At 36.8% G+C, this 24,319-nt stretch overlaps 1 protein-coding gene across 2 annotated transcripts in view; it reads right to left on the minus strand.

Annotated features, from left to right (window-relative positions):
* PDE6C (phosphodiesterase 6C) overlaps positions 1-24,319 on the minus strand; it is a 41,492-nt gene that overhangs the window by 9,503 nt on the left and 7,670 nt on the right. For both annotated transcript variants that reach the window (XM_006925942.1, XM_025042302.1), the window contains exons 5-15: positions 21,684-21,758; positions 20,596-20,660; positions 20,420-20,486; positions 19,214-19,261; positions 17,677-17,826; positions 16,928-17,071; positions 15,571-15,639; positions 10,685-10,831; positions 10,337-10,444; positions 9,558-9,667; positions 8,008-8,095 (exon numbers count right to left, since the gene is read on the minus strand). In XM_006925942.1, the coding sequence (XP_006926004.1) occupies positions 8,008-8,095; positions 9,558-9,667; positions 10,337-10,444; positions 10,685-10,831; positions 15,571-15,639; positions 16,928-17,071; positions 17,677-17,826; positions 19,214-19,261; positions 20,420-20,486; positions 20,596-20,660; positions 21,684-21,758 (1,071 nt within the window). The remainder of the gene's footprint in view (positions 1-8,007; positions 8,096-9,557; positions 9,668-10,336; positions 10,445-10,684; positions 10,832-15,570; positions 15,640-16,927; positions 17,072-17,676; positions 17,827-19,213; positions 19,262-20,419; positions 20,487-20,595; positions 20,661-21,683; positions 21,759-24,319) is intronic.

Consider the following 24,319-nt stretch of genomic DNA (forward strand, 5'->3'; position numbering starts at 1 on the left):
CTGTCTTTATTTGTCAATGTACATTTTTATCTTCTGAAAGTAATGTATATTATGTGATTCTGACATATACTTTGCAGATCCAATGACATTTAAAGTCATCCTTGATTGCTGTACTAGGAGGGAAAATGAGGGGCATGCCTTAAGTCTGTAGACAAATTAATGTCAACATATGAATCATTTTAATACTTATTGTATACTGAAAATTTGCTAAGAGAGTGGATCTCAGGAGTTCTCACCACATACACACAAAAAGGTAAATGTATAAAGAGATGGATATGTTAATTAGCTGGACTAGTAATCATTTTACTATGTATATCAAAACATCATTTTGTACACCTTAAATATATGTAATTTTAAAAAATAAAATTAAACAAAAAGTTATATAAAAAAGAGCAAAATAAAATCATTATAGAATGGGGGTGGGTGAGAAGCAAAACAGGCTATTGAATTTAAATAAATAACCCATAGAATAGAACTTCCTTTCTCTAACTTCTTAACCAAGTGTCAGATTGTACAGAGTACATAATCTTTAACCATTGACCAAATAAATCAATATTTATTTTTTATGCACCAATTATTTTAATGTATGTTTCTTATATTTGTGAACCTGGATACCTGTTGCTATTAGCTAAGTATACATATGTGTGAGAGAAAAAGCTACATATAAAGAGAAATATAAAAATAAATATGACTAACCCTGTTGTACTCCATTTAAGTCAAAATTTAAATTTTGATTTAAATTTTAAATCAAAATTTAAAAAAAAACAGCTGTATTAAAGCTGATAGATTGTCAAAATTTCTTTTACTTTACAAAGTAATCAATATTGGATTTTTTAAAATGACATACTTTTAAAAGTGGTATAATTAAGGAAAAAGGGTATACATTCAACTTTTCAGTACTACCTTTTTATACTTGGCACAATACACCTGAATTTCACTCTCAGCTTTTTTTCTCACTCATTTTCACTTTGATCTAAAAACATGTACAAGTCTATTAATTGAAAAACCCTTTCTTAATTCTGTATTTTTTTATCCCCTTCCTTTTACAGCTAACATTCTTAAAGGAAGAGTTTCTAAGTGGTTTCTTTTAAAGCTATGGATATAGGTTCATATAAAAGATACTGCTTCCGTTTTTTGGTTTGTTTGTTTGTTTGTTTTACCTATTGCACAGTTTTTAATTAGAATTTAAGCCAGTAGGGGCCACTGTACATCTTTCAATATGGTGAGGTGGAGCAGGCACCTCACCATATTATTATTATTTTAAAATTTTTAAATTTTTTAATTTTTTATTATGGTGACATTATTAACGAAATCCAGTAAGATTCCAGTGTACAATTCAACTGTAAGTCATATATATTTTGCATTGTACATTTACCATTCATAAACTGCTTCTGTTTTTATGTTAGATGCTGGAAAGCTCTTGACCAGATTGTAGCCCATGTCTAATAAATGTTTATACCTCATTGTGTACATTTTGGGCCTTTACATACATTAAAAAATCTTTTTCCATTAGCCTTTATTTTCTTTTTCTTTAGTGTTAAATGTATTTTGTGAAGCTCCATTAAACATTTTGGGGAAAATTCAGGAGTAAACACATATAGACACATGCAAGTGCTTTTTAAATAATGGAAGACAAAGCCAGTGATCCTTTAATTAGAGCAAAGGGTCTCAGTATATTGACAGCACACAGAAGTAAGGATATCCCTCAAAGACCTAGTTTGACACTACAGAACAGCAGGAGAGAAGTTGATGCAAAAGCTATGCTGGTATACATTTGTATTGACTCCAACTACTTAGTCTCCTAGAACAAAAAGTTAGCCATAAGTAACAAGAGTGAAGGGAGAAGGCAGACATCAGTGGCTACATCATAACACAGAGAGCCTGTAACTTGTGGACTTTGTTCAAGATGAGCCTCAGCCAAAATCAAAGAAGTGTGTTCCCCAGACAAAGGAAATAGAATTGATGAGACAGTGTTTGAGACAATAAATCAGGAGCTGAAGATTTCCTCAGCTCATCCCTGCCCTTCCTCCAACAGAATTCTTCAACAGATAGCTGGTTCCGCTAAGGGATGAGTAATTTTCAAAAGGAAACAGCATAAAACCTCTCCAAAAAGACCACAAGAATGAAAAAGAATCTATAGACTCAATGCAACTCCAACCAAAATACCAACAGGTTTGTGTATGTCTGTGCTTTTGTAAATTGACGAACTGCTTTTAAAATTCATATGGAAGTGCAAAGGGTTAATAAAAGCCAAGGCAATCTTGAAGGAGAACAAAGCTGGAGAATTTAGACTTTAAGAAATCAAAACTTACTATAAAGTTATAGTAAATAAGATAACATGGTATTGACGAAGGAGAAACAAACTGGACAGTGGAATAGAACAGAGTGCAGAAATAGTCACACCTATGCAATTATCTGATTTGTGACAAAAGTGTCACTTAAGTGTAGTGGGAAAAGGGTGACCTTTACAGTAAATGGTGCTGGGTCAACTGGATTTCCACATGGAAAGAAAAATGTATCTTAATCTTTACCTCACATCATTTATATTAATTTGTAAAAGGACTGTAGATATAAATGAGAAAAGTAGAATAATACCACTTTTAGAGAAAAATATTTCCATGGTCTTGAGTAGGCAAAAATTCTTTTAAGAGGGTAAAAAAGAACCAATCTTAAAAAAATGATCAAATTGGACTATATTAAAATTAAGACTGGTCATTGAAATCCACCATTGAGAGAGTAAAAAGGCAATTCACAGAGAGGCAGAAGATATTTGCAATATACATATCCAACAAAAGACATGTAAACCAGAATATATAAAGAATTCCTATCAATCAAATTGAAAGCAAAGTTGAGCAACCCCAAAATGAGCATTTCAAAAGGCCAGTAAACATGAAAACGTAGTTCATATGTATTAAACAATGTTATTTAATTTGATATAAGTTAAATTCAATGCAATATCACTGCATCCCCATGAGAATGACTAAAATGAGAAAGATGGAAAGTACCAAGTATTGGAGAGATGTAGAACAACTAGAATGAACTGTTGATAGGAATGTACATGAGTCGAACCATTTGGGAAAACTGTCAGTATCTGCTAAAGCTGAACATCTGCACACCCTATGGTCAAAAGATTCCATTCCTGGGCATATACCAAACAATGTGCACATATGTTCTCGAAAAGACATGTACTAGATAGTCATAGAAGCACTCTACATAGTAGTTCTAAATCAGAAGTAATGTAAATAGTTTTCAATAGATGACTGAATAAATAAGTGTAGTTTGTTCACACACACACACACACACACACACACACACACACACACACACACACACACCAGACTTCAAGAAAAAACAAGAAGACAAATAAAAGGCAGATGAAAAATATATCAAAGAAAATAACTTATGAAACGTGAAAAATTTACACCAATAATTCTTAGTCTCAAAAACACAAGAATTCAAAGAGGATATTGTACAATAATAGTAAAATAAAAAATGAACTAGCAAAGCTCAGTAGTAGAATGAGAAAAATGGGATGAAAATAAAAGTATTATAGTTGATTAAATCCACATTAAACACTATCCAATTGAGTAAACAACTGAAACGGAAGCATATGACACAGTACGTATGATTGAGGAAATTAAAACACAAAGGAAAATAATAAATATATAAAAATGGCTATAAATATAATAGATATGAATGGCAAAGGAGACTTGACATATAAATAATTGGTGTTCCCAGTGTATTAGAAGAATGTTCAAAGACACAATGAAAAAAAACTTCCCTGAAATTAAAAAAAAATCTGTAGATGATATATATAACACATAGTTAAGAAAAAATCCAATGCAGAATGAAAAACATCAAGACATTCATGTAAAGTTACTAGAATAAAGAGTCATTGAGGATCTATGCAGAAAAAGCAATTCACATACTAGGGAGAAAATCAGACTGGCCATATATACCTTTTCAAGGCAATGCTTTAATGCCAAAAGTCATTGGAGCAAGGCCCTCTACTTTCTAAGAAAAAGAAAGTGTGACCCAAGACCTTTACATGTTGCCAAACTGACCTTCAAAAACAAATGTAACAAGCAATAGTCTTAAGCATGTACTTAGATTAGCATCTCTTAGACAGATGACAAAAATCTAACCAATCAAGATGTGTATCAAAGTATAATAAACAAGAGTGGAGGAGCCATGGTAAGACAACTGATGTTAAGTACTGGGCCCAGTGAAAAGTAGAATTAGTAATGAACGGTTATGGAAATTATAGAGCAAGATGTGAATTTTAGATATACTGATAGTGGTAAAATAAATACTAATGATAATGAATACCTTACAAACAGAGGTGGAGACGTGGGAAGAAGTAAAAGTACACAGTTTCTTGATACATAACAGGAAGTTAACAGCTAGTGTAAAGTTAACACATATAGTTTAAAATATCAAACATCTAAATGCTATAGTTTTCATAATTTCCCATAGTTTTTCGTAATTTCCCATAGTCATTTGTTATTCATTTTAGAGGGCTCTTTAAGAACTAATAGCTCTTGCAATAAAGACAGTTATCTGATGCAATTCCTTCAATTTCCAAAATGTTTCTGTTAAATTCAAGTGAAATTATATACATTTTATTTAAGACAAATGGAATGCTACTCAGTGACAGAAAGAAATGAATCCCTGATATATGCAACAACATGGACAAATTATCAAAATTATTATAATGCATGAAAGAAGCTAGCACAAGAGTACTTATTGTATGATTACACTTATATAAATGCTAAAAAATTCAAACTAATCTATAGTGACTAACAGCACTTCAATGGTTGCTTAGGGCTGAGAGTGGAGACAGGCATGGACCACAAAGGGGCATAAGCAACCATTGTGACAGAGATGTTCTGTATCTTGATTGTGGTGGGGTTTCCCAGGTTTATAAAATTGCAAAAACTTACAAAATTGTACACATTAAAGGGGTACAGTTTATTGTACACATATTATAGTACAACAAAGCTGATAAAAAAACATAATTCTGACTTTAAAAAATAGCTTGGATAATATATTCCCATTTTTCTAAAATTGTTTCTCTCTATCCTGCCTGTATATATATTCATAGGGTGGCTGCAATGAAGTTCATCAAATGTTAATGTGATACCCATTTCTAAGCAATAAGATTTGCAGTGATTTTTTTATATTTGTCTTTGAAATTTTTCCTATTGCTTGAATTCTTATAGTGGGTATGTGTGATTTTTACAATTTTTAAATCAATTAAAAATATGTAAGTATGTAATATTTCATTTATTTTCTTGAGAATTGTGCTGAAAACACAATGTACTGACAGGTGCAGCAGAACAAGAGAGGAGGCCTACCCCCTGCCCCACTCCAGCTAGGCCCCACTTGCTCACAAAAAGAGTCTATTTTTGTTCTCCCCATACTATTAAAGTGGCAATAAAAACATAAATTCTGTGTAGCACATCGAAATAGGTAGAAGTGGCTTTAATTCATTCCGATGAAGGTTCCCAGCTGAGGTGGCCACGGAAGGTACAGGCAGTTCTAGTGTTTGAGGTGGTACGTGCAATACCCGTAAGAGAAGATTGCCAACATATTCATAGCTCACTGGTGACCATACACAAAATATTTAATTTCTTTTTCATGCCTTTTTTGGTATAAGATGAAGTTGGTACGAAAAGCACAAATAGAATTATCATACACTTTATAAGGAAGCGTTTTGAAGATTAAAGAGGTTCTGTTGTTTATGCTGAGCAATTTATTTCGTCATTTCTACAATACATTATAATATTAAAATGTATACTCTCACAAATTTGACTAACAAGTTTTTTTCCAGCTGTTCACTCAGGTTAAAGAGTGGATTTACATCTGATTAGAATACAGGTGGTTCTAATCCTCAAAGCAGTGAATCCCACTCTACTGGAACATAAGGACACATTAGGTCAAAGCCTTATAATATGCAAAACAAAATGTCTGAGTCATGCCCACCAATTGCCAAAATTGCTGGATAAATCCTAAAGATTTCCCTTATTTAAAAAAATTAAAAGTTTTTAATGTAAATATTTCTGTATACAAAAAAGTAAAAAACAAAACAAAGCAAACAAAAAACAACAACAACAACAAAAACTGCATTGTCTCCCAAAAATATAAAAAGAACATCTGATGGCTAAAAATTTCATTTTTTTCAGCACTCAATTTCCCTGCTTTTAAAAAGCTCCGTGATTGCATTGCCTAGCGACTCTATTTACAGTCCCTAAAAGTCTGCAATTAGCAGATTGAATAGCATTGTAGACAGGTCCTTACCAAGGTGGTAAAGATTACCGAGATGCAATATTCCTTTTTAGAAAGAATAATAAGCCTTTATATAGCCACCCAAACCAGTTCAGACTGCAGAGTATATAACATATAAAAAATTAAGATGAAAATCCACAACTCTCGTTATAAACTCTTAAATCTCAGAAGGGAAAAACATACAGAATATGAGGAGCCTTCCAGTGTTAAGCATTTAAATATTTGGCTGTAGTTTTTAAACATATTCTCCTTTAGCAAGTTTAAATAATAAAAGTTATATTTGACACAATCTGCAGGTGGCATCACATAATCAGTGGGATGTATAGAAATTCCGACTCAAAAATTTAAGATTGTCACAACCTATAAAACAAAGACTCATAACAAATTGAGTAATAACAACTCTTTCTGAATTACTTTCACTTTTACTCCTTTTCGTTCTTGCAAAACAGATATTATCATCATATTTATGGCATAAATCCCACTGCAGGAAGAGGTTCTGGCTGTACATCAGAATTATTAAAGTTCTTACTGAAAATGCAGATTCCTGGGCCCTGACCCCAGAGAGAGTGGTCAGTATGAGAAGAAGTCCAGGATCTGTTTCTAAAAGCCTGCCTGCCCCTGCCCTGCTAAATCAGTAAATGACACAGTTGGTCTGGGTGCTGCATCAATCACAGACCATTAAAAACACTTGAGTCATTTTTTTTTCTTTTTTCCATTTTTCTGCCTGGTTGCTCTGTCTTAATAGTTTTCCCACTTGGCTTTTCATTACCTCAAAGAATGTAGTTTTGTCTCTAAATTTGGACACATTTTTGTGTATTCCTTCTCCTGAGCCTTTAATAAAAGATTATTATCAAAACTGAGAAAAGCTCTACTCTTGAGAGGTCTTATTTATCCTAATGAGCATGTGTGATTCTAAACAAGTTCTCTGCTGTGACAAAACAGTGTTCCCCTCCACTAATAAATGACTCATTTTAATTGTTTTGGTTTGGAACTTTCTCAAGAGTTTTTTTTTTAAAGTATAATTAGATGACATCCACAACTTTTCCATAGCCTATATACTCCTTAAATAAAATTGAAAAAGAGGAGAAGAATGACTACTTCCCATGGAATGTTAGTAGCACATGATATGTACAAATCAAAGGGCATTCAAGATCAAGCTCAAAGCCACTTCCTGTGTAAAGCCATCCCTGAATCTGTCCCTCTTCTTCTCAATGCCCTGCCCACTCCTGATTATGACATCTCCCTCTGGATCTCTCAGTACTTCTCTGATGGCTGTTGTCTGATTCTGTCTTACACCCTGATTTCATGCCTGCATCTACTACCAAAGCTTGACTTTCTCAAAGGTACAGACCCTGCCCTCCAGCAAGTGATCATAAATGAATAAGAAAATCAGTGTCTGTGTAGCCATTTCTTCTCTTTACATTTATATAGACTTTAGGATGCACAGGGCCTTTTCATATCCACTATAAGCTTTTCCTTCTTTCTTCACAGGCCCACAGAGATTCTGTAACTTTCTATGGCTCTTTTCTCCTTTATCTTAGCTACTTCCAACTTGGTTGTTCAGAAACTGTTGCACTAGAGCAATTTCTGTCAATTGACTTTAATAAAAGTATATACTGTCAGCCTCCATAACTGAAGGCCATCCTCTTTCCAAGCATTTTCTGTGGGTTAGTGTTTTGATCCAGAGCTGTGAGCCGCCCTAGATAGAGGCTCACGTACCTCATCCTGCAGTAGAGTCTTACTGTACTCCAGATGGTGCCTCTCCAAAATAGAAGATCCATGAAGCCTTGCTAATGGAGATGTGGATCTAGGAGGAAAAGGATATGCCATCATTTTAAAGATTCCACTTAAGTCCATGCGATATAGAATCTTTACTATCTGAGGACTTTTTTCATTTCTTTCCTCTCCTTCTCTCCTAATGCTTGTGAAATGGTCGAAAGTAACATACTGGAAAAGATTTTTTAGATTTAGAAGACGAGAAAATGCTCTTTCAATAAATCTTTTTTAAAATCCCCTGATTTTGCTGAATGACTAAAATGATCAAATTGTTTAAACTAGGAAGTTTGGTTCATCCCCTGCACGTAAAATCACAAAGTTCCCTGGAGCTCACAGTGCTAGACTATGACCCACAGAACATGGAGCAAACCCATTGAAGCCACACATTATTTGCATAGAAAGTGTTCATTAAGAATTTCTAAGAATCAAAATGAAAATCACTGTAAAGTAACATTTCTTTTCTCCTCCAAGACAGTGAGATAAATTTAAACTTAAATTTCCTATTTATTAACGGTTAGGTCACAGATTTGTGTAAGTGGAGACCTCGGTCTTTGGTACTCTGCCTTTCTTCAATTCTTCCTGTTTGAGAAGGGTAAGTGACGTCACAAATAAAAAGGTGAAAAGAAGAAAAGATGCAGAGAGGTTGAGGCCAAAGGTCAACATAGATAATGTGGAGGCTTCACTATGGAAACATGGAATATATAATTTTAAAAAAAGAAGAAATAAGAAATATCGATGTCAGCTTAGTAGAGAAGTTTTATTTTATTTCAGAAAGAGCAGAACTTTAGGGAGGGGAGGCATCACCAACAGGTCACTAACGGATCTGGTAAAGCAGCTACTCCACTTAGGGAACCATGTCTGATCCATGTTGTAATTGATCATAATTTTAACATGTATTCAAAAACCTAATCTCTGTCAGCGCTGGAGATTTTTAAAAAAATGAATAAAGCTCAATTCCAGTTGAAAAGAGTGGTATCTTTAATTCCTTTGGGTTTAAAAACACTGGTAAGAAATGTTACTGGAGAGTTAGATATTTACCCAGTTTCAAAGTAACACCTCACAGATTAGTTATTAACACAAAGGAGAAAATGTACCTTTGCATAAAGAGATCAGCTAGACATTAGTCACAAATAGTTTGATTTAACCTCATAGATGATGGGACAAATTGACATTGTGAGCCTCCTGACACAATGCACTGAGGACACAGTATCCTCTATGTAGGATTTCTGCCCAAAAATGTTTCCCCTGAATCTAGCAATTTGGAAACAATCAGACAAATCCAAATTGAATCATATTTTGCAAAACTGGGCTAGACTCTTCAAAAACATCAACATCTTGAAGGACACAAAAATGTTGAGGAATGATTCCAGATTAAAGGAGATTAAAGATATTGACAACTAAACCTGCCCGCAAGGTGCTTTTCATTCATTCTCCCCTTAGACACCTTCAGACATCATCAGCACTTGTCAACCTTGCCACGTGTGTTCACTTACTTCATCTGATACAAATTATTGGTGCCTCTGTGGTCAATGTCATGGCAGAAAGCAGCGGCGAGCATGGCAAAGGCTTCAAGATCCGTATAGTATTTCTTTAGTCTTCCTGTCTAAAAATTACATATGTATTTACTTGAATCAACATACCTGTACGGTGCATGCAGTGAGTCCTGCCTGCAATGGAGAAGGAGACCTGCTTTGTTTTCAAAGCAAGCTGGTTTTATTTCTTGTTGAGAATTGTAACTCATTCTGGGCAATTACAAAACTCAGCAGGATGAAAGAGTAGTTGAGGGGATGAGTTAAAAAGGAGAAGGGATTAATAAGTACAAATTGCCAGTTATAAAAACAGTCATGGGGATATAATGTACAACATAGGAAATATAGTCAGCAACATTGTAATAACTATGTACTGGGTCAGATGGGTACTAGACTTATGGGGTGATCACTTGGGAAGTTATATAAGTGTGTAATCATTATGTCGTTCACTTGAAACTAATAGCATATTGTATGTCAACTGTAACTGAAAAGAAAAAAACAAACCAGCAGGTAACAGAAATTTCCTTTAAAGAGATAACTACATGATCGTCAAAGTGATAATCCAGCCAAGTGCCCAGGGACACCCGCATGCCTGGCATCATCTACAGGGGAGTTAGGGTTTATGAGATTATGTCCATGAATTCCAAAATTACTGACCTAAACTGATGAACCGTCTCCAGTTCTCGCCATATTCAAAGGGGAAATGTGCAGGTTTACAATGACTTCTAGAGCTCTGTACCTACCATCAGCAAAGTGAACATCGTCTGACCCACATTGAAGCCGTGCCGCCAGTTGTGGTAAGTGATGGAACGGTACCCCTTTCTCACGGTGTACATCCATCTGGTAAGAACCTGTTACCAAAAGAAGACAACACCGTTCAGACTTTGGAGCAGAATGCTAAAGGTTAAGAGGTCTGTGACAATCTTATCTAAAAAGATTGGTTGGTCTTATTTACAGGGGTTAAGCTGATATATTTACAAAGTTAATGATAATTTAAAATCCAAACTGAAGTTAATCTTTTGAACTGCAGGAAACATTAGCAAAGTACAGCAAAAGAATCAGTCAGTATTTTACATTAAAGACCATCTGACCTCGACGGGTACTTTGAATTTCTCCACCACATTTATTTCAAAAAACAGTCGTAGTCCACACTTAATCAGTTCGTGTTCTGTGATGAGGAAGTCACTGAAGCGGAATTCATACAGGTCTACTACCTTTGGGTCTGGCAAGTCCTCTTTCTGTTCAAACAAGGACAAACTGTTTCAGGTTGCATTCAACTTTTTTGCCTCTAGTCTCACATATCCAACACTGGGTGTGAAACAAAATTGCAATAAATGGATGCCGCATGCAATGCACTGAGCCTTTACAGCGTCTGGCACTGGATTGTGTGTTTGCATATATTATCCTCACGACAAACCTGCATGATTATCCCCAGTTTCCAGGTGGTAAAACTGAGACTCGGCTATATTAAGAATCTTTCTAAGTAATGGAATTCAATTCTAAATCTGACTCCAGTGGCTATTTTTTTTCCACGATGCAAAATCAAACATTTAGACTCCTCAGCTTTACCCATTTTTAATACTCCTCATTTTTCACATTCAAGAGATATTCGGTAAACAGTAAATAATCACTTAATTCAATCCTATCATACTTCTTTACATACTCTATAATGCTTTCCCATGAGACTGTGAGGTGCGCAAGGATGGGATCATGTCTCTTATTTGCTGTGGCGTTTGTCCCAGAACCTGTGGTGCCTGTCCCGTGGAGGTGCTCGGGAGAAGTTTGTTGAATGGATGTCCTGCAGTGTTTTGGTACACTTGCAGAAACCTCATTTAACTCACACCTTGTTAGGATTTAGGGTTATGTGAAAACAAAACAACAAAACAAAACAAAACAAAACAAAAAAACAGTGAATTAGGCACATGAGTATTGGCATGGCTTGGGAAATAAAAATGTAGATCTTACCCTTAAGGAAGTTAACTTATTGAAATGGTTATACAGTACAGACCAGGGAAGGGTGAGAGCTCAGAACTCTCAGAGCGTAGCATCTGAGCGCCTGGACTGTGTGTGAGACACTGAACACCTGAAGGCAGGAGTGGGGAATTAAAGGGAATGAGATTCTGGAGGGGCAGGTATTCAGCTGATTGGTAGGAGGAGAGAAAGGGCCAGGAGGCAGGAGTTAGTGAGGGCTATATGGGCCCCCCCAGATGGATGTGCAGGAGCAATGCAGTTCACTGGGTATTTACCGAGTCCACTGTGTGTCCTTAATAGTGTGCTGAGGTCGTTGCCCTTGGTAAGTTTAAGGTTTTCCAGGGGATAGTTCATGCTCTATTTATACAAATTTCAACGGCAAATGATATATGCCTGTTTTAGGTAGAATTACGGTTTCTAGTCCCCTACCCTGTGAGTCTGGGCTGGTCTCTCACACCCTTGCCCTTCTCTCTTTTCCACGGGGCTCCCTTCCCACCAGTGTCACTCTCAGACTGCTCCTTTAGGCAGAGACTTTTTCCTGCAAAGCAATGGCTTGGCATCAGGAGACTAGTGTTCAGTTCTGAGTTCGGGTTAACTACATCTCGCAGACTGAACGAGCCTCAATTTTCTCATCTGTGAAATGGAAACTGTAATAGTAACATTTCGGTTTTGGTGTTTTAATCTAAAAACCTATTCCGATTCTATGTGCGTGTTTAAAGAAAAATTAGAGGAGATTCGATTCATGGCCCATGTAACACTTCATAAAACTCTTTTTTCCCTTTCTCATAGGGTCCTCCTATGTCCTTTGTTACCTATCCTCATCACTTTCTCTCTCTCTCCAAACTCTCCCAGATTCCTTGCTCATATAGGTTCTTCTTTTTCATTCATTCATTTATTATTTATTCATTCAACAAACATTTGTTGGTTCCTATCTGTGTTCTAAGCATTATGGATGAAGCGATGGATAAAACAGACATTGTCACTACTCCTGAAATATATGTTCTCATGCGGAGTGACAGACAATAAACAAAGCTTTTAAAGAAAAGGTAGGTACAGACAGTGGCGGAGGTGCCCTACACCACGTGGCCTCCCTGCTGGAAGTCATCTCTGCCTCACAGTTCCTAGAGTGCCATGTAAAGATAAAATGTGAAAATACTTTTTAATGCATTGCAGGGTCAGTCATACTTAAATGTAAATGTTCATTTTAGCAGGAAACAAAGTAAATTCAGAATTATGATTCCTAGGCCCCAGGTACAGTTATAGAAGAACCCGTAAAATAATACTTTAATAGAGAAATCACAGGTTTTGAAGAAAAGCCATTTTTAAGTCTATGCTACAGAGTGGTGGATCAAAATAAAGGCTTTGATTGGTCTGATCAGTAAAAACTCTGGCATTCAAGGCTGATTTTCTCCTCTTTGCAGGAATTACACAGCTGAGGTGTAGGGAGTGGAGAAAGGAGATGCTGCCATGGCTTGCACCATCTGCTCCCAGAAGGATCATCCTGAACATCTGGTCATGTCAGTCCTGGGGTCTCAGTGTGCCAGGCTGTCATGGTCTTGTCTGGACTCCTTGCCAGGCCTCACAGGCTGCTCCTCCCCTCTGCTCACTGAAGCTCTGGCCAAACCCAGCTGTCTACCATTTCTTTAGGATAGCATGCTATCTCATGTCTTCGCACTCTGGCCTATACTGTCTCGCTTTCCCTTTTCAACTCCAGTCATCTCCAAGTCCCCATCATCAATCCCCGCCCAGCTGACTCCTGCTTCCCCTTCACGCCTCGGGGCCGTGGCTATCATCTCATATCCTACCACATTCTGTGAGTAGAATTAGGCTGAGTACTCCCTCAGGCCCTTGGCACTCATGATCTGTAAACTCGTCCACCCAGGGCAATGTCAGTGCTTGTATTTTTGTCTCCCTAATAAACAGGGGGCTTCTTGAACCAGATTAGAACCAGACCATACTATCTTTTGCCATCAGGACCTAATACAGTTTTCCATATTATAATACATCTCAATAATTACTAAATGAATGAAAAAAATTGAATAAAGAATGAAGGAGTGAGGTGCTTCTCTGACTCTCCAGATCTTCTTTTTATGAGTGACCTGGAATGTCCTGGAGAACAGGAGAAAGGTAGGAGGAGGACTTTCCTCACCTCTTTTGCCAGAGTCAGTGCACTTCTACCCCTGTCCTTCCCAGCGCAATGACGTGCACCTGCTGTTACACCTATAAAATAGAACCAGGCCTTCCCTGAACCCAGAATTAAAGTACACACCTGGAGAAAAAATCGTGGGAAGCGGAAATGCATAAATAATCACGTAGCTGGGAAGTTAAGCCAAGATAATTTTGAAGAATCCCTTGGAAACACTTGTTTGTTTCTTGAGTTCCCAAGTTTTATGCAACAATGATTTGGGATGAGCAGATTTTACATTAAAATGGGGTGTTTTTTGGTAAAGCTACTGATCCTGTACCCATTCTATTGCTTCTCCAAAACAAGGTTCTTCCTTCTTTAAATAGAGAACTAGAGAATTTCTAACGTGTCATGGATGTCAATTAAAATTTTATTTTACAAAAGATACATGTTATTGAGGGCAGGTGAGGAGAAGGAAAGGTTGTCTTCTGGTCCAAGTGTGAGAGGAAAGTGCTCAGAGGTGGAGCCAAAGACAGCGGGAGAAGGAAGAAGAGCCTCAGGTGACACGAAAATATTCAGGGTGGGAATGAAGCCCTCAACAGGTGTCAGAGGGTACTGACTCTGTAGTAGCACAACCAAGGACCAGGAGGGAGGTTCAGAGGCCATAAGAGGTGGGAAGGGGGAAGGTGAGATGTTCAGTACATCTTAGTTTGGAAAGCAGAACACTTACATTCAAGACTGGATATGGGACAGTGGGAAATAAGATGACGTAGTTAGTGAGAGAAATAAATGTGATATTATTTCAATTTCAATCAGATTGTATTTAAGCTTTTGAAATTCAAGGTCTAGGGTCCTTGGTAATAACCCAGAATTTCATTTTTGGTCCACACTCTAGAAATAATTGCTCTATCCTTATAGTAAGGATAAAAACTGAAACAGACCATCCCTAACAAAATCTAAAACCAACTTTATTCACCCGCCAGAAGAAAACCTAACCCTCTTTGCAGGAATGTATTATCACCCACAGCCACAACAAGTTTTTATACACAATGTCCAGTTTTCAATAAAAAAAAAAAATTATGGAGCACGCTTTAAAATGATCAAATGACTGAAACCCAAAAGCAAAAATAGACAGTAGAACCAGACCTACAGATGATGCAGATTTTGAGATGGAGAATTTAAAATAACCGTGCTCAATAAATTCAAGAAATAGAAAGAAAGATAGACGAAATAGATAAAGTGATGAAAAGTTTTAAGACAATGTTGGAATCTTTAAAAAGAATTAAATGTGCATTCTAGAAATGAAAAAGATAATCTGAAGTTAAAAATTTATTGGTTGAGTTTAATAGTAAACTGTAGAAAATGGGTTTGGAGGGTTAGCAGTAAAAACAAAAAAAATAACATGATTAATGAACTGGAAGAGAAGTTAATTTCAACCAGAAATAATAGGGTGACTCAATGACAATAGGAAAGAACTGAATTCTTGCAGACTCCAGAAAAGAAGCTAGAGACGGCAGATAATAACTGTAGCTACAAGGGTTTGTTTTCTATAATCCTGTCATGTCTTCTGAGGTAGCCATGGTGTAATCTAAAGCCATTAAAATAAACCAGTTCATGATATCTCTAGAGTCTATGTCTATAGTCTCTTAGGCCATAGTCTAGTTTAGCTGGGATTTTAAATTATCTGCATGTATTAGACTATAGGCGATGAGGAGGAAGAAAAGCAGGAAGCCAGAAGATGACTCTTTAGAAGAAATCTCCTTTCTTTTTAGCTTTGAAAGGCGCCAGGGAAGAGGAAACGAAATATCTACTTGAAAAATGAAAAAGCAACGTTCATATATTTTATTAAAAACACATTAAGGATGAAAGTAAAACACTTACCAAAAGAGTGACAAGTTGTCTTTCTTCACAGTCTTCAATTACATCTATATTTAACTTTTCTTTAAATTTCTAAAATGTAAAAGCAATTGAGGTGAAATTCTTATAAAGGAGATTTCTATCTGATTCCTCACTCTTAAAATCAGTTTAAAAATATTTAAAATATGCTGTAATGAGTTCCATGACAAAGATGCATTCTGGCTACAAAGAAAACCTAAAGCGCCTGAGTATGAAGTTTAGTTTTTTTATAAATGAAATATCTGTCCTATATTGTTTCCAGAGAGATAGAGAGGGACAGAAGGAGGAAGGAGGGAGGAAGGAAAGGGGAGGGGATAGAGAGAGAGAGAGAGAGAGAGAGAGAGAGAGAGAGAGAGGAGTTGTTTGTATGTAGGTAAGAAAGCAAAAAATAAGTGGCTTACATCTGTTTTTTTTTTTAGTATATAGCAATCCCCCTTTATTCTCCCCATCTTCAACATCTCATCTTCAATATCTTCAGTATCTCAAACTCTCAAGTCAAGTTTCTTAACTCTCAAATCACCCAACAAAACAAACAAACAAACAAACAAAAAAAGAAAAAAACCATGACAGTAAAACTATACCTAAGCACATACTGTAAAAGCTAGGGAAATAAAAGGAATAGAAATAGTGGGTATGTGATATTTTCCCTTCATTTCGTGATAACTAAAACTGTTAGCAAATATCTACTCGCTCTCCCATCATCCATGATGTTGGTTTTGGTCATGTTTGGCCAATAAAAATTTCAGTGAATGTGATATGAATAAAGACTTAAAATGTGCTTGCACGGTGTGCTTGCTCTGTAACACTTCTGTCAACATTATGAGAAGAACATTTATCAGGTAGCTGATGATCAAGAAATATGAGGGAGACACATGGAGAAAACCAAACTTGCATCATGGAACCAAGCCCAACCAAGATTAGTTGAAGCCTGGTCAACCCACAAATGCCTGAGTGAGAAATAGATGTTTATTGTTATTTACTACTGAGATGTTATGATTTGTTGTGCAGCATTACACAACAATAACTGACTGATACATTTCCCTTCCTGGAAATATTTTTTTCCTTGCTTACACATTTGAATCTAGACATTACTACTCCAGCTCCTACAGACTCAGAAGCTGTTTTTAATGAAGCACTGTTCCATCCAAGCAGCCTGGTTGTCCAGTAAGGGTCTATGTATACTGGGCCACCCAGGGCCTCCCCCAACCTCTTTCTCTGTCTCCCCTCCTTAGCTCAGAACTAAACTTATTCTCATTTGTCAGACCTCTGAATATTAGGTGAATTCTAGAAGCCTTGATGTTAGATACCACCTAATGTTCACAGGACTGAATTCTCCACTTACCAAAATAGACTTGATTTCATCAGGAGTAGCTTTGGTCTGGTTCATGAGCATTTCCTGGGCTATGTCTTTTCTGTTTTCTAGCTTATTCATTTTCTCATAGGTGTCAGTATTTAAAAGAGACCATCCAAGAAATTGTGTGAGAGTCTGAAATAGATAAAATGTGATTCAAATCTCTAAAATCAGAGGAAAATTGATTTGGAGGCAGCAATCTTCATGTTTTCCTATCAATCAATCTCTTGTCCACCATCAAGAACCCAGTTCCTTATTTTAATCTAAGAAAAAACATACCAGTTATGCCCCCAGACAACAAAATTGGCTAAGCCCTTGCTTTTCAAAGTACACCATGCACACCAAATACTTTATTTAAAAAGAGAAATTACAAGAATCCAGTAGAATAGACAAGAATAGGCATGACCTGAAAATTAGAGAGAAAGCTATTTATTGTGGGTGTGAGTGAGAATGAGAGGGAATAGAAGGGGGTGGAGAGAAAAGAGATAGAAATCTTCATTCTCAATTTCCTAGTATTGTAAAGAATTTTGATTAAACCAACAGCTCACACTTTAGTCAAAAATATTGCAGTTTATAGAAGTCAGAAAACAGAAATAACACAATAACATATTGACTGCAACCATGTGTGACTCGTGTCTTAACTGCTCTTCAAAAATATCATTCCAGAATAACAAATAATTATGCTTCTTCTATTATTTTATAATTTTCATTTACCTCCATTATGTTATAATTGCACTTACTTCAGTAATGTGTTCATCATACTCATCAAAAGGTTTGCCATCTTTCCTGTTGTAAAATGTAGCTACTCCCACAATGTCTTCTTTCTTGTTGACAATCGGCAGGGACAAGACATTTTTAATGACCCAGCCTGTTTCATCTACAGGTCCTTTCTACAAACAATAAAGACACTTAGTTTATTACTTTTACTTTTTATTTTGAAATAATTATAGATTCTCAGGATGTTGCAAAAGAAATGTACAGACAGGTCCTATGTCCCTTCACCCAGTTGTCTCAGTGGTAACATCTTGTGTAACTATAGTACGATATCAAAACCAGGAAAGAGATGTTGGTACAATCCAAGGAGCTTATTCAGATTTCATCAGATTTACATATATTTATTTGTGCAGGTGTGTGTGCGTGTGCGCGTGTGTGTGGCTCTATGCAAATTCATCACAGATGTAGATATGCGCAACCTCCACTAAAATCAAGATACAGAACTAATCCAGCACCACGAGGCTCCCTTGCATCAGCCCTTTATAACCACCTCCTACCCCACCCACACTTGGGTTATTTTTAATTTAAAGGAAGAATAATCTTTGAGTGTTAGATGCACAATTCCTACATTGTGTCAAAACATTGTGTCTAGGATTACACAGCCTTTAAAGTGTTCTAGTACATTTGATTAAGCGTACTAGAACCGAGTGTCTGTATTGTGACCACCCTAACCTCTTCTTTTTGTCTTCCCAGCCCTAGGGATGAGAAGCCCTTACCCCTGCGTCAGTGTTTTCTGTTCGGTTTTTCTGTCTTCCAATACCTGTTTAATAATTTAATTCTTTGTATTAAATTATCTCTGTTGAAATATCTAGTGTGAACTCTGTTTTCCTTACTTATCCATCCAGATAGTCTTTTGTTCTATGGTGTGGTTCCATTTAGCAAATATCTCTCAGGACCCTAGGATGTGCCAGGACCTGCGCTAGTTTCTGAGGCTACAAAGGTGAATAAATCACAGGCCCTAACCTCAAGATGATAACAGTCTAGCAGGGGATGCAGCCACAGGAGTTTAGGAGTGTTTCTCAAAGTGTGGCCAAAGACTACATGTAACAGATTTTTTAAAAAAACTTGTTCCATGAGCATCTTGACTAAGCTCCTCAGGTAATTCTGATGCCCCCCTCCGAAGTCTGAGAACCATGGTGTAGCACCTGCACAGAATGCAGCAAGGCAAGGTAGCCAAGCACTCGACACAGCACATAATTCATTCTTCAGCCTCCTTCTGCTTATTTAGCCATCCTTTGAGGCTCAGGCTAAGTCTCATTTCTTCTGTGAAGCCTTCTCTAATGTTTTTCACCTATATGGAATTTTTCTTTTTCAGAATTACAAAAGCACTTATAGCCTGCACCATACAATTTAGCACTTAGATGTTTTCCAAATGCTTCAGAATTGTTGATTTTTTTGTCTCTGAGTCTAATGCAGATTCTGGGGATGGGAAGTATGGGAGAACAGTGCTGCTCCCCTCCTCCTCCACGCTGAGAGGTGAGGACTGGCAGAGGGCGAAGTTACCTGAAATGTGAAGTATTCATCTGCGGAGGCATTCAGCATGTTACATATCTGTAAAACAAGAGGAAACAAAAGTCCTGAAACATCGTGTGGTGGAGCCATTAAACTTGCAACGCAGAATAAGAAAGAATGCATCAGATGGGAGGGTTTCTTCCATAGCTCTCCATGACATGCAGGCAAATTAGTCACACTGGACCTTGGCTAGGCCAGTTTTGCTAATAATACATTGAAGTCAACGTCCCTTCTGCTAATTATGTCATTGGATTACATTTAGCACCATCTCTGCTCCTTTCTCTTCTCCCAGCCTCTAAGGATTCTTCTTCCAAATTCAAAGCAACTAGACAAATGAACACTGCCAAAAACACAATCACAACACTGAAGAAAAAACAAATATGCAAATAAATGCTGTAAGTATATTTTAGAAACTTGGATCTAAAGAGTGAATAAATAAAAATGCCAACGAAAAGAAATATTGAAAGCATCGAATATTCTTTTAGGAAGGACTCTTGATGCCAAAAAAATGGCCCAGGTGGTGAAGAAGCCCAACGTGGGAGAAAAGTCACCCATGAGAAGGAGAAAGGTCAGCCATTAGTGGCTGAGGCCAAGTGGAAAATCTATGGTGACCCTTGTCCTCTGACCTTGAGACCTATGGGGCCTATCAGAGATCTCTTCTTGGTCGTTTTCCTATACCTGACCTCTCCTAGCCAGACCTGGCCTACTGTCTGCTCCACTCCACCTGACAGACCAAGGCGAAATCTTCACTTCTTTTATTAACTCACAACATTCTGTATCGCAATCAGTGGCAAAGTTCTCTCTTCACATATTTTTCTCTTTTGTCAGTAATCTTTTATGCTTCAAAAGTCTTGGTTCCAAAGGAACTGTGCTTGAGATTGAATTAAACCTAGCATGAATCATGGTCATGGATTGCCAAAACACCCTGAAATTTGTGTGGTTGAAGATTAAGAAGCTGGGGAATGGATCGATCTTTCTCATGTTGACAAAATATTGTCTTGTAGGGTTTAGGAGTCTCTAGTTAACTTACATTTGACTGCCAAAATTCCCCTCTCCTACAAACAACATTCTATGCCAAAGAGAGTGGCCGGCTCACCTTTTCCTGATACATTCTTGCTTTCACATTTGTTTCCATCTCTTAGCTAATAAGAGTTTCATCCAATATTATTTAAGATTTGAATTTGTTTAATAACTTACAAATCCATTTTCAGCAACGTATGTTGGCAACCCACTAACAAGAGTCCAGTGGTCTGCAGGAGGTGTCCTTGAGGAAGAATGAAAGAAAGAAAATCATTGCTGTACAGAGAAAGGCACTTTGTACAAAAAAAAAAAAAAAATGGCAATTCCTGCAACAGCTTTAGGACAATACTCACGGAATCACTTTGATCTCTTCTTTTCCGTGTAAAATGTAATCGATTACTTTATAGAATATGATTTCCTAAGAGGAGAGAGATCGTAAGAAAAATCTTATTTCCCAAAGGAAATGCTTTTCATTGACGAACTAATACTTTAAAACTCATTTAAATAGGACTTCTTTCCCAATGACATTTCTTTGCATAACATAAAATTACCAAACTACTCATGTTCTGATCACAAACTTGTAATAAAACTAGAAATATTATTGGCTGTTCATCTACATGAACAAGCTTGTTGAACTAAATTTAAAAAGTTGAATTCACCCAGACAATTTTTAGGGGAAACTTGTCTTTCTTTTAACTGATCTTTTTCTACTGTCCAGAAGCAGAAATATCTCATTGAACAATTCTAGAAATAACTGCCCGATAACTTCAGTGGAACAAATCATGTAATTTCTCAACCTCGGTCAACACTTTCCCTTCCCAGCTGTACTTCCCAGTGATGTCCCTTCCCACGAAGCATTTTCCCCTTTGAAGCACTAGATGATCTGAAAAAGTGCTTCAGAAATTGGATTCGGTGGACACATTGTCAAAGCTGGAAGGGACTGGAAAACTAGTCTCTCTACTTCTTTAGACGGATGAAGAAAATGAGGCCTGGACACATTCCATGCCAGTGATGGTTCCTGCCCTGTGATGCTTGCTGTCAAGGGGGAAGTAAATCTAACCCAACCCTTCCCTGGGGATTCCAATGCAGCATCTCAGAAGGACTTGGGCACAGTATATTTAAAAAGCTTGGCAGGTGGCTCTGATGCATCCCTCCCTATTGAGAACCGCTGATCCACCAAACCCTGGCTTTACAGAAAAAGGAAATTGAAAAGTTAAACAGTGAGTTAAGGCAAAAGCCACCCAGCTAGCTTGGGGCAAAGCTGAGACAGGAATTTCAAACTCCTTGTGCAGTACTCTTTGTACTCCAAGGTCTCACATAAAGTTACAGGACTAGAACCCAGACCTTCTCAGCCCATGGTTTTCCCTCTATGCATGGCTGCCTCTGGTTTTAGCTACTTGCACCATGCACAGATATCACCAAGGAAGATGTTTGTACTTACTCTGCCATCTGGTGTCTTCGGACCTTTGTAAGGCTCAACCTCGCCAAGCTTGATTGGCCATTCATCATAGAATTCCTGGAGGTGATTATATTTAAACATTATTGAACAAGCTGTTCCATGACCCACCATATCTTATATGAATTTCAGATGTTTACATATTTTACATTAATTTATAAATCTAAAATTTTAGAGCTGGAAAAGACCTGTAATTCCCAGTAATACTGCTTATAGGAACTTGTGGTTATGAACAAGTCACTTAAACTTTTCCATCTGTAAAATGGGAATAATAATAGAATCTATACTATGGGGTCATTGAGAGGATTAAATAAATAATAAATACACATCACTTACCCTGGCACATAATTAAAAGTACTCAGTATATAGTAGCTCTTTTATAGATAATTAAAATAAATCTACACAGGTTAAGAGGCTTGGCCAAGGTCATACAGAGTAGCCAAAGTGTTGGTTGCCTTAACATCTATTTTCCTCTTCCCTGCTAACAGAACCTGATTTTATTTGGGTATCAGGTGGTAATTTGTTCAGGGAATATGGCCTCTGCACAGCCCATAAGTGGTATATATGAGGTGTCTGGGATTAGCTGGAGGACAGGCATACAGCCCAGTTGTAGACAATGAAGAAGGAGGAGAAGTTTGCCAGGGAGCTTCTGGAGAAAGGTGTTACTCAGGTGACAGGTGATGGAAATGATATTTGTAGGAAATGTCTCCCAGTTTTGTCATGTCTATGTGCCATACCTTGAGCTGCAACAGCCGTCTTGCCATCATAAAAAGAGACCTCATTAACATGCCGAAGGTAACAGAGACCTGGCCAGGATAAAATGTAAAGCACCTGGGACTTTGATGACTCTACTGAGCTCTGAATTAGCCAGCCTAAGAATTGCCTTCTTGTTCAATGAGATAATAACTATCTTATTGTCTAAAATGCTTTCACCTGGGTCTGAGGTTGCAGCCAAAACCACTCTAGCCCATATAATCATGTAGGGAATCTCAGAGCCAGGATCAGAACCCAGGTCTCCTGATGCTTGGTCCTATGTTTATCCACTTAGAATAATTACTCTGAAAAAATAACTTCCAATCACATGGGTAGTAATAAATATAAATGACATGGTATTCATTAGTTATGTTGAGCTAGGAGAGCTTCAACAGAATTAATGAAACAAGATGAGAAATGAGCCTTATATTGTGTGTCAATAGTATTAAATATTTTATTATTTCTACTTTAAAATAATGATAACTTTTCAGAATACGAAACCTTGAATTGGTAATGACAGTATCACTTATTATTCTCCTACTATGTACTAGACACTACATATATATATATATATGTGTGTGTGTGTGTGTGCAGAATAAAAAAAACCTTGAATTGGTAATGACAGTATCATTTATTATTCTCCTACTACGTACTAGACACTACATATATATATATAGATATATCTCTATATATATCTATAGCTATGTCGATATAGAATCAGGGAGGTTAAAAGACTTGCTGAAAAAAAAGACAAAGTCAGAGAACTGACATGTGTATCCAAAATATACAAAGAGCTTAAAACTGAACAATAAGAAGATAAACAACGCAATTAAAAAGTGGACCAAAAAATCTGAACATGTCTCACCAAAGAAGGTATACAGATGGCAAATAAGCATATGAAAAGATGCTCCACATCACATGTCATCAGGGAAATGTAAATTAAGACAATGAGATACCACTACACACCCATTAGCATGGCTAAAATCTAAAATACTGACATCACCAACTGCCAGCAAAGATGTGGAAAACAGAAACTCATTTATTGCCAGTGGAAGTGCAAAATGGCATAGCCACTTTAGAAGATAGTCTGGCAGTTTCTTATAAAGCTAAACATATTCTTACCATATGATCCAGCAATAAGCCTCCTTGGTATTTAGCCAAAGGAGTTGAAAATGTATGTCCACATAAAATCTATACTTTATTCATAATTGCCAAAATTTGGAAGTAACCAAGATGTCCTTCAGTAGGTGAATGAATAAATTGTGGTGAATCCAGACAATAAAATAGTCTTCAGCATTATAAAGAAATGAACTAGCAACCTATGAAAATATGTGGAGGACGTACATGCATATTGCTAAGAGAAATAATCCAATCTGAAAAAGCTACATAGTGTATGATTCCAACTAGATGGGATTATGGAAAAGGCAAAACTATAGAGTCAATAAAAAAGAAAACAAGTGGTTGCCAGGGGTTTGGGTTAGGGAGAGGGAAGAATGAATAAATGGCACACAGAGGATTTTTTAGGGCAGGTAAACTATTCTGAATAACGCTGTAATGGCAGATATATGACATTATGCATTTGTCAAATCCCATAGAACTGTACAGCACAAAGAATGAACCCTAATGTAAACTGTGGACTTTAGTTAATAATAGTGTATCCATACTGATTTATCAGCTGTAACAAATGTACCACACCAATGCAAGATGTTATAATAGAAATAGATAATAGGGGAAACGGGGAGATGGTGGGGAAGAAGACATATTTGGGAAGTTGCTGAACTTTCTGCTCATTTTTTATGTAAACCTAAAATTTTTCTTAAAAGTAAAGCCTATTAATTAATATTTTAAAAAAGAAAAAGGACTCGTTG

This window comes from Pteropus alecto, unplaced genomic scaffold (assembly GCF_000325575.1).
Source record: "Pteropus alecto unplaced genomic scaffold, ASM32557v1 scaffold88, whole genome shotgun sequence".
Lineage (NCBI taxonomy): Eukaryota > Metazoa > Chordata > Mammalia > Chiroptera > Pteropodidae > Pteropus > Pteropus alecto.